General features: G+C 42.5%; 1 protein-coding gene across 2 annotated transcripts; it reads right to left on the reverse strand.

The window, feature by feature from the left end:
• Positions 1-470: 470 nt before the first annotated feature.
• tfap2c (transcription factor AP-2 gamma (activating enhancer binding protein 2 gamma)) lies at positions 471-11,669 on the reverse strand. Of its 2 annotated transcripts, none has more exons than XM_070844553.1 (7): positions 11,627-11,669; positions 7,180-7,641; positions 6,657-6,708; positions 4,581-4,803; positions 3,149-3,267; positions 1,630-1,771; positions 471-1,382 (listed from the first exon to the last, which is right to left on the reverse strand). In XM_070844553.1, the coding sequence occupies exons 1-7, from the start codon at positions 11,654-11,656 to the stop codon at positions 1,088-1,090; spliced, it is 1,323 nt and encodes a 440-aa protein (XP_070700654.1). In that variant the 5' UTR covers positions 11,657-11,669; the 3' UTR covers positions 471-1,087. The 2 variants fall into 2 exon arrangements, with proteins under 2 accessions (XP_070700654.1, XP_070700646.1); XM_070844545.1 differs by lacking the exon at positions 11,627-11,669 and adding an exon at positions 8,334-8,405.

An 11,669-nucleotide genomic window follows, 5' to 3' on the forward strand; every position in this document is an offset into this window, starting at 1 on the left:
TTACATCCAGAACAAGACACTGGATAAAATTCTATGTTTGGAATTTAATGTCTAATTAAAAACATTTTTAAAGAAAGAAATATATACATTTACACACCACATTCTCACAACATACATACACTCTGGCAGGACTGAACTGGTTGCTAGGTTGATGGTAACTTTGGGTTTTTAAATACTAAAAATGAAGAATACCTAACATGGTCACAAAAATAACATGTTCTTGCTGCCAGGCTTATAAGATAGAGTAACAATAGAGGCATAGAGGCATTGCTACGCCTGCAATCCACATGAACACTGAAAAGGCTTTAAAGTCTCTGGTTTCTGACCGAAGACAGACTGACAAACCAAAAATCGTCTTTTCTCATTCAGGCCTACATAAGATTCAAATCATCTCTCATGAACAAAGCACAATAACACTGGAGCCATTTTGAAGTGGTTGTACAAATCAAACGCACAAAAAAATGAAGTGGATTTTCTTCTCTCTCTTTCTCATATAAAAAATTGTCCATTGCAAGTCCATTGAGACACAGGAAATCAGTGGATTTGCCTCCAGACAGAGCAGGAGGGGGTGGGGGGCCGGGAGGAATTCACAGCCACAGCAACTCATCTTGAAATGATGTCCTCTAGGGAGAAAAAAACAGTATGCACGTTGTTCTTTTTTTTTTTTTTGTCCTCTTGTCAACAGATTGCAGGTCTCATGGTTGTAGCATCAGCACATTGGTAACTGTGTGGAGCTGCATAGTGGTTGGTGTGATATGGTGTGCATCGCGTTCGCAACAAGGTGGGCTCCCATTAGGGCCGGTATACACGGGCGTTCACCATAGGCGCCAACGGCAACTGATTTTCAGCCAGCCGTGACAAGTTCATAGATATCATCAACTTCTCAAACTATATGATATAAATTCAACAGTGCGAGTAAACACACACACACACACACACACACACACTCATGCACAAGTTCAGCTCTCAAAATGACAATACTTATAAATCAATATTGATTTTACAAAAGGTCCAAAAAGGGCAGACAGGGCAGCAAGATTAAGGGACTCAGGGGTTCTCAAGTTCAGAAGGATTCTCCTTTGAGCTCTCATTTCCTGTGCTTGTCCATTTTGTCGGTAGATTTGCTTCCACTGTCTGAGGATCCCTGGGTGTCGCTACCAGAGCTCAGGTACATCTTGTCCACTTGTTTGAGCGCCTCGTTCAGGTAGTTCTGCAGCGAGGTCATGGCAGCGCAGATGGCCGGAGAGCCAAAGCCATGAGTGATGAGGCTGAAGTGGGTCAGGCAGCCTTGGATTCCAGGCTCCATGATGGGGGCCGGCCGAGAGTTTCCCAGAGGTGAGCGGTCCTGAGTGAGCAGGTCAGTGAACTCCTTGCAGATTTGCCTGAAAGTAGAAAACCAGAGTGATTTAGGAGGGCTGCTAATACCTCAAGAAACTACGTTTACTGATTCATTGTGGTCTGAGGGGGAAGTTTGCGGGGAAATTCAATCTGCAAAATCCTCCAATAATCAATGAAAACTACAACACCCAGGTAGATAAAAGTTCTAGATGTGTCAGCTTGCTACGCCCTGCTTTGCTAGACATATATTTCTGTGCAAATTAAAGATAAAAATCCAGACAAGACACTTACTTGGCAGCAAGGAGCATGTTTTTGCGAGAGTTAACCTCATTGCGTTCCACGTGTGGCCTGCCCAGGTATTCAGCAATTGCCTTTGCAGGGAATTCTGTCTCACACACGTAACCAAAGTCTCTTGCTAAATGAACGGCTTCGCCTGAGAGATGAAGAGCGAAAAACAAACCAGGTTAGAGAAAAGACAGTCATCTCTACACCCAAGTCAGACAACACTGAATTTGACTGTGGTCTCAAACAAACACTGTGTGTTTATAAAAATATAAAGACTCTCATTATTTTCGCAGACACTATATCAGAATGCCCTCTGACATACTGGGCAAAGATCAAATGGTAAGCCAGCCGGTTTGAGCAATTCATCAATTTGAAGCATTGTACTAGCGGCCCCATTTCGGGCCTGATACACACAAGCATCAAGGCACATGAAGTGAAGCAGTTGAACTACAGAATAATCAGCTGTACTCAGTCTTCTAGCTTGGGGGAACAAGAGCTACTGAGATGAATATATTTCCCGTCTTGAGGGTGGTTTGACTTGCATGGTCATAATGGGCTTATGTGGATAAATGCTAGCAGAGAGTGCCCAGGGCGCCAACAGCACTGCTTATTGATAGATACGCACATCACTTGAGGCCACGGGCAGCTATTTAGAAGCACAAGCTTTAAGGTCAGCAGGCCCTCCTGGCGAGCTGAACATAAGATAACAAGGCTTAATTCAGCTTTGAAGGTCTCTAAATAACACAAGCCTCCGGTCTTTCTCCTGCACAGAATCATCAGCCCATTTATAAAAATTAGGCATGTAGGGAGCAAGAGAGGAAAAAAATGTTCTAGCTTCGCCTGCAGCAGGTAGATGTGATTAAAGCGATAACGTGTTCATGGTAAGGCATCACTGTCTGGGTGAGGTATGACTGATGTTTTTTTTTGTTTTGTTTTTTTTTAGAATTCAAAGTATTGACATGGGAATGTGTGTTGCGTCGCCATTTTTTTTTCTACCCTCAGAACTACATCAAACAACTGCGCATCTGTCATCTGTCATTGCCAAGTTACACAATGCTGCCATTCAAAGGAGGAGCATGTCGGAGACGATACAGCTTACAGTACTGTGTACAGTGGAATACAGAACAATGCAATCAGACCAGTGATAGAAGCGGCGCTGAAATGTTTTGCTTGCCACTCTGCTGATCCATTAGTGTTACACAGACACTTACTGACGTGAAAATATCAAGTCTTTATCGACAGCTCAAGACTGATGACAATCAGCTCATTCAGGTTTTAGATGAATTGAAAGAAGGAGACAAAAGGACAATTAATGTGAAAATGAAAGCCTAAAAACTTTGCACAACTCACGCCATCTTTGTATAATGGAGTATTTCAACAATGAACGGCGTTTGGCTTAAAATGCTCTACGGTGCTTAAAGAATGTGAGATTAACGTTCTCACACTATTAGAGAAACATTCCGGTCTTTGCAAACAGCAATTACACCTGAGAGGGTGTTATGTACTACTGAGTGACAGATCATACCTTCTACTAGTGAGGTAAGTAGAGTGACATTGGCTGCCTTCCTTCTTCCTGCAGGCAGGTTGAGCCCAATCTTATCCAACTTTTCTCTCAGAGAACGACCTCCATTTTTTGACTTGGCCCTGCAGAAGGAGAACAAAAAGTGCACATTAAGTTTAAGTTTATTGAGTTTAATGCATCAATTAATCCGTTAAAGTTTCTGGAAAAATTGTTTAATAAGGATTAATAATTCAATATGGCATTCGTTAGCCTCCTCATACATTATCACAACTACTTTCCTTCCATTTGAATCTGTTTGGAGACACTTAAACCGTAAATGAGGAGGAACAAACAGAATAGCTTTGTATAATTATTGTGCTTTCACCCAAAATCCACAGCTTGCAGAACATGCTGCAGGAATACTCCGTCAGAGGAGAACTTGCATTCATTTCTACAGAAAGTCTCATTGCGAAGTCTTCATAACAAATAAATAACACACAAACAGGCTCTTCTGACCTAAAAACCACTAACATAGCTGATGCTTCCATTTAAAAACAAGCAGAGAATTCGCTCATACACACTTTTGCAGAAACACTTCAGCTCCTCACTTGCTACGGCCAATTCAGGTTTCCGCATGACCGGCGGGCAAGCTCTCCCTCACTATGGCGGGTGAATCTTTAGGGAGGCGTGTGTGTGTGTGTGTGTACGAGTACCCCCACCCCTTCGCCCCCTTCACCCACCGCCCTGTCCCTCAGCTAACGATCCCCCTCCTATTGCTATATGACCTACTTAAAAATGTCTGTGATTGTGGATGTGTATGTCAGCATTGACACAGGCACATGGGAAGTGGCAAATGTGCACTCCAAGCACAAAATGCCCCGGTCCGGGGTGTTGAGCGCATACTGTAACCTCTGAGTCCCTCAACAGACTGCCACACAAACATATGTGCCATAAGGTCAACTGCTCTGCCACAGATAAAGCTGTCTATGCTGCAGCCCCTGACAAACACAGATACACACACCCACAGAGTCTTTAGATTGGTACTAACGGTGTTGATGTAACTTATCCCCAGAGGAAGAACAGAACCAAAATTGCAGACCTACACAAAGAATGTGACAAACCTTACACAGAAAACTGATGAGCCAGAGCAACTGAGCAAGGCTGTGCCTTAGAAAAAGCCTTTCCCATGGGCTGCTGAGCTTTAGTCTACAGATCACTAGAGCTGGAACTCCTCGGTTTGATGATTATTCATATCTGAGACAATTAGACAGCTTTGCCGACAGCTTGTAGATAATGAAGATATTGATTAAAAAACAAGGAAATTATTGGGTTAGTTGCCCTGTTTTTTTTTTTTTTGGTGAATCAGTGCTGCTCTTTTTCTGTGCTAGCCTGTACTTTTACAAACAACAACATTAAATCCGTCCTGCTGTCATGTTGAATGCGTCTGAGCTCTGACCTGCGCAAAACTCCTCCAAGGAGCGATGCGTTGAGGCACTCAGGGGGCGACAGACGTCTCTGCACTTCAGCCACGGTAACCTTGTACTTGGACGTGGAGCTCAGCAAGGAAAGACGACCCGGTACGGAGCAGAAGACCTCCGTTGGGTTTGATACCATTCCCAGCAGGGACTCTTTCTGGAAAGGAAGGCCCAGCGCGTTGCCTTTGGGTAGAGTGACAGGTCCTAGAGGGTGAGGAAAAATACGTGGGTAAGCTGGAGAGTGCGAAGTACAAAAGACAAGACTCTGGTTGTGCAATATAATTTGTTTATATACACACTTTTCCTGTGTATGTACATAAGCTCTAATCATCATAATCCTTTCTGTGCAACAGGGAATCTGCGTTTTCTTGTAGTTAAAAGGAAGAGTGTATGATACTCTGTACGACTGAGAAAACCACTGTCTGCTGTGGGTAAGACTTTTGAAATATTGTTTGGGTTTTCCAAACATTCGATGCGTTAAACAGCTAAAATGTCCTCATGCCAAACACTATCCACAAACAGGTACACACATACAGACGGCCCCTCATCTAAGCTACAGATACACCTAAGTACTGTTTATTGTGTGGTCTCACAGGCTCTAGACATTGTGTTTTTTTGGGGTTTTCTTTGCTGGTTCTAAGGTTGAACGAAATTTTTAACACCCCCACAAAAGCATTGACAGGCATCGGACAAACAAAACAGTACAGCACACTACAAAACATAGCTATCTTCATTCTCACCCGCAAGAATGCCCCCCTGATAATAAGTCCTCTGTAAGCGATCAAGGTTCCTGCCACCTCGTAGTCCTAATACTGAGACAAAAATCACAGAGTCACATGGGTACTTTAAGGCTCCTCTGGGGCACATGGCTGGGAATGACATGCCATTGTTTACAAGTGGGAAACCTAGATTGCCCATAGCGTGCCCTTGAGCATGGGAACAATATAATGAGCCAACTCTGACTTCTGGAACAAATGGAGACTGGCTGATTTATTGTGCTGCACAAATGGCTTTCTGCTTGTAACTATGCATTGTAATATTGTCACACATTTTACTGTTATGCTTTTAGAAAAGAACAAAAAAAAAACACTTATTAATTAACCACTGTGAAATTGGTCAGGCATGATAATGAGATGCTTAAGCATGAGGTTTATATTCTAGAAAATGAAAGGCAAAACCTGTGTTCATGTGATTGTATATTATATCAAAGTGATTTTTACAGAATTTAACCTATCTATCTATGGTTTAAGTAAATGTAGGAAGCTAAGCAGTATTATAACGTTGCTCAAGCTGATCTTTTCTGAGACAAAGTCTGTTAAATGGAGCTCTGATGACAAAACAGGGGGAATAAGTTCTCCCTCAAAACAGTTCATGTCCCAACAAATTACAAAACTGTCCTTCTCATGCGAGCCTAATGCCACACCCCGCCGAAAGCTGGTTCTGCAGAGCCAAACGCTGCTTCAAAATCAACGCCGTAATTTCCTGTTAACGTGAACTGAAAAGAGCTGCAATTGCGAGCTTAAACAGCCTAAAGACGACTCAGTGCGCTCCTCTTCTCTCACACTCAACGCCGAGGTCGAGAGATTGCTCAATTTTCACGTCTTGTCAGTAGCCTGTCATTTTTTGAAAGGGATCAGTTCTTTCCCACTGGGCATCCATTCAAGCACCTTCACCAACAGAATAGGGTATGGATCATATCAAGCTTAGATAAAGTGCATCTCGTGGCTATGGGGATTATCAGTGTATGCAGTGCAAGTACAAATAGAAGACTCCTCCTTTGCTGTGCTCTTGCACTGAGTGCCCTGACATGCCACTGTTGAAGTAATTGTTATGACAATTCCAAGTATGTAAAGAGTGAAAAAAAAAAAAAAGTACAGTCCTTACAGTAAATGTTCAGCCCTTGCCATTAATTACTGCATCTTTATTTGGTTGTACAAAGGCACATGTACCCCAGGCAGCATTTCCCCAAACTCCCCCCATCCCCCCTTTTTTCTTTTCAAGTGGCCATAATAGCGGTTCCCAAAATTAGATTAAGCATCAACACGGAGTACACTCACCTTTTTTGATGACTGTCTGATCTGCCATAATAATACTGTGGTCATCTACATGCTGATAAAAAAAAGAGCAGAAGCAGCAATAAGCAATCACATGCATTTTTATTTTTTATAAAAATCTGCAATGATGAAGCCGAAATTAATTTCTGCCAAAATATTTAAGTGTTGGTCCAAGCAGTTCTTTCTCTAGTTGCCTCTTTCATGCAAAGCAAAGATAAATAATAAATTAGATGTTTTATGAGTTGATAACAGTGACCTTTGGTTGTTTTGTTTTTTTTAATCTCCTATGTGATCAAAATAATGCCCCTGTCTGATACAGGCCTGCCAAAAGAATTAACTATAGTTTCACTGCCTGCCTGAACGGTATCCTGAATATGCATTATGGTGTTTTGGTACCTGTCATTAAGCGAACTCATGCAGCACCCATGCACGCACCCACGCACGCACGCACGCACGCAGGCAGGCAGGCAGGAACACCTCAGCGCCCTGGGGTTTACAAGTACTCATGTCAACCAAATCCACTCACTTGAACATCCTCCAGTCCGTGCCCCATGTCGTGCATCCCCATGTTATCACCAATAACCGACGACTCTATGCTGTGGGTGTGTGGGGGCAGCAGCTCCGGCCGGCGAAACCCTTCCCTCCTCACCCCGGACGAGCCTCCCTCCAGGCCCAGGATCTGACTCGCCAATCCGCTCCTGGCGTGCGCGCCGAGCCCGTCCTGGCCCTGCCGTCCGGGCCACGGCTGCTGCTGGTTCGACGAGGGCGACTGGTGTATGGAGTTGATGTTGAAGGGGTCGCCGAGGTGGGAGTAAGGGTCGCTGGTCTGCGGGTAGGAGATGGGCTGGTAGGGAGGCGGGAAGTACGGGGGCTGGAAGTCCGAACTGGCCGAGTGTGAGAGGGAGGGAGACGGGCTGTAGAGGTGCTGGCTGACCGCTGGCAGGTGAGGCAGCCTCGGGTTCCCATTGCTGCTGCCGTCGTGCCTTTCCTGGGGGACGGAGGAGACAGGACAGCCGTGAGAGACGTCAACAAGATTGGCAACGTGATGGCAGGTAGTGGTGACATTTGGCCCTCAAGGGACTCAAGTGTCTGTTACCCCCTGGCATGATGTCCACTGAAGATAACAGTTCAAACATCATTATGTTCAGCTTATTAATTTCATACCAGTTATATTATATTATTATTCTCTAGTGTGGAAAAGAAAGACAAAACTATGTATGCTTATTATTTAAATTGAGTTGGTTATTGAAATCATATTAAAATGTTCTCACGTGTTAGTAATGAACCAAATTCATCTGGAAAATAAATTTTATTATTATTATTATTATTATTGTTGTTGTTATTATTATTTTGTCTAGTACCGTTGTTATAGAAATTATTATCATGGGCCAACATTTATTTAATTTAACATTCTGAAAACTGGCTCTTGCTTGTAAAGTTGTACACGTCTCTCAACTTTTTTTTTCTCCAAAATTTACTTTTTTGGCATTTTTGGTCCCCCTGTCGTTGAATGTTACGCTGCCTGTTTTCCATTTTTTATTATCTCCTCTAATCTTATCTTCTCACTATCATCAGCATATAATCGAAATCTACCTAATCTCACTCACTTGAATGGCAAACTTTTGTTCCATGTGCATCTTACAGACACCTCTCCCCTTGTTTTTTGTACACGACACTCACCTCGCAGTCATCCTCATATTTCACGTTGTCGGCTAATTTCCACAACATAGTGACAGAGAAAAGGGGCCCTCCGTTACCGAAAACAAAAAAAAAAAGACTAAAAGCAAAAGAAAAAAATGATTGTCGTCTGCAAGTTAATCCAGGTATGAAAAAATGCAGAGCTTCCCGGAGATCATGAACCCCCCTTCGGTGTTCAGCTGCTGGCGCTCGGAGGTGAAGCGTGTGGGTGAAGGCTGAAGGGGCGAAGTGACCGACCGACTGACTCTCCAACCACAGATATGAGTTTCCGCAGCCACGATAAGACAAAATAATCGTCAAGCAATATTTCCCCCCCTCTCCGGCCAGCGCGCTCTGCAGCTCTGTTGTTGAAGTGGGCGAAAACTGCGCATATGAGAAGCTTGACTCCCTCTCATGGACAAAACAGCGATGTTCAGTGTTGTCGGCGCGGGGCATGGGCACTGTACTATATCTGCACAGCCGCTCCGGGTGGGCGTCACCCTGCCCGGTGATGTCAGGGAGAAGCGAACATGGACGCATTGCTGATTGGCGGGGCGGCCGTCCAATCACAACTCTGTCCGTGTGTACAGCGGTAGACTGCTTAAACCCGTTGACTTCGCTGCGGCGGACTGTTCGTGGCTTCCAGTGAGTTTGGTCTAGTTTGTTTAACTGTGTTTGTTTTTAACTCCTCAAGCCCCACCAGTAGCTGGCAGACAGGCTGTGAGATGCGTAGAAGGACACCTGTGGGCTCTGGTTTAAGGAGGGCGTTCCTTACTGATATACTTAGAACGAAACAAAGTGATTGTTCTTAAGAGATTCTTCCACTTATTGAGGATAAAACTCATTTCTCTTGTCCCTTCTTCTTCTTCTTTATGTTTTTTTTTTTTGCATGTGTCAGGACTCGGAAGAAGTCATGTCACGGGGTTGCTAGGTTACGGAGTATCTCATGATCAGGCTGTGACGCTCTAGAATGCCTCTCGGCCAATCACATTGCTCGGTTCGAGATATTCTAGAATGCCGAGGTGTTCTTAACGATTAGCTGGAAGAGAAGCGACATCCTGTTCTGCTTATTAGGACAGAAAAGGTGCACTAGTTTTTCACAAAGCGGCGGTGATGAGGTCAATAAAACCTATAAATCTTTTTTTTTTTTATTTAATTTTTTTTTTTTTTTACAGATTTTAAAGTCTGGATATACCGATAAAAATGACGAATTGCAAGTGTTTTTAATTAGCCTACATATAATCATGCTAAGTATTATTTTAATCCGTCCTTTTTTAAATTAGCCTATTAATATTATTATTATTAACAGTTATACTAATATAATAATAAAAATTACAATATAACAACAACAACAATAATAATATAATAATAATAAAAACCTAATAATCATAATAAGAGTTTACTGTGTTCTCCATGCACACCACTTAACTTGACTAAAAACATGCTCTCTTCGTGTTAAATGACTCAGAATGACTTTGCGTAATTTTTGAGCTGAAAACCAATAAGACACTCCAGCTCTCTGATCGGAATGCCCAACTAGGATAATAGGCATTGAAATGAACCCATGACATTTTGATGTCGGTGTTTCACAGTGGTGGCTGAGTGCTTGTTTCAAACCGCAGAGAGCCCGAGGGCTCAGCGGCATCATTCTCCCAAAAAAAAAAAAAAAACCCTCCAAAGCTCAAAGGATCTCAACAAACAAGTCTTTCTTAACTTCATTTACATTTTTGGTGGAGCTTTGCAGTGTCCAAAACAAGGCTGCTTTGAAGCTTTGATATGCATCAAATCCCGAAGTGAGGACAAAAGATGTTTTTTTTTCTCCTTTCTTTTTTTTTTTTTTTTATCATAAAGACTTAACTAACATTGAATTGTTTTAGTTTTGAGGTCATTTTATTTTATTTCTAAACCTTTTAAATTCAGCATAATAAAATATCTCCCTGCTCAGAAGAAAGTAATATGCTGCATGCCCATTGTTTGGGGTTGTTTCATTAATTGGGTTTGTATCATTTGACGAGTGCTAAATGTCTGATTATAATTTGTGAGATTATCGGACAGACCTTTGTCTTTTAGGATAACAGCCTGTGGCGTCCGTCCAGCCACGCTGTGCTGGTCTGCTGTCCATGGGAACAACAGGACGTGGGCGACTGAGGATTATCTTTTTTTTTTTTTTTTTTTCCTGCGTGGTGGTCCCCGGCTTGTTGTGATGCGGAGCAGAAGTGAAATGCGCGCTGATTAAATGTTACTTTACGTTGGAAGAGACTCAGAGCAGACCCAAAGGAAGTTAGTCACGCTTGGCCTGCACGCTGATGTTTTCAACAATCCTGATGCTCAGCTTGTCATTTTGATGACAGTCGACCGCAGTGACAACAGCTCAGCTGATGGCAGGTGTAAAGACTAAATGCATCCATGGCCCCGGCAAGAGGAAAGAAAAAAAAAAAAAAACATATCACACAATTCAATGAGGAAGTTCTGCTTATTTTTGTTTATTGCTGCTTGATTTTTCATTTGGTTTGCTACAGTTCTAGTGTCCACATGCACTGCCATATAAGAAATAGTATTTTAAGGGTCAATTATGAGGTGGCCTTTCACAACAAACCAATTCAAATCCAAAATTGTCCCTGTATGCATACTGAACACCAACAAATACCACTAGGCCCATATGCAGGTCACTATAGGCCATGCACTTTATATTCATATACTATAGATTATCCATATCATGGTATATAACCCACATTACGTTATATAGGCCTACATGGATATTAGACTGTGTTTGCGTTGTTCAGTGGTGAGAACAGTGACTTTTACTGCATGTGATTCCCCCATGATACGCCTCAGTCTACAGGACTCTTTTGTGTTATATTTATATATGTTGTCATTTGATTAAAATTCATTAAAAAAAAAAAAAAAAACATGTATTGTGTTGTGGTTATTTTGTAGAAATCGTGAAATAGGAAAAACAAATAGTTTAATTTCGACCATAAACAGCATCACTGGTTTGTAATTCAGTAATCCAGCAGCCTCTATTAAATTAGTCGAAGTTCTTTTTTTTATTATTTATTTACTTTTTGGTTTGCCTGTTGTGAGAGTGTGAGCGAGAGAGAGAGAGAGAGAATAAGACATTATTGGCATTAATCAGTGGTTATTCAAAAGCGCACCCGGCGCAGCGCCATGGCGGACAGGTAATTATGGTGGAAAGTAATAAAACAAATACAGGCTCAGCAGCAAAAGCGATAAACATGATGCAGGCTGAATTAAACTAAGTCAGCTGGAAGAGGAAAATCCCCGAGTGCACTCACCCTCCAGTCTATCCTCTCCAGCATAGACATCTGCACGGCTCCA

This window comes from Pempheris klunzingeri, chromosome 2 (genome assembly GCF_042242105.1).
Source record: "Pempheris klunzingeri isolate RE-2024b chromosome 2, fPemKlu1.hap1, whole genome shotgun sequence".
Taxonomy (NCBI): domain Eukaryota; kingdom Metazoa; phylum Chordata; class Actinopteri; order Acropomatiformes; family Pempheridae; genus Pempheris; species Pempheris klunzingeri.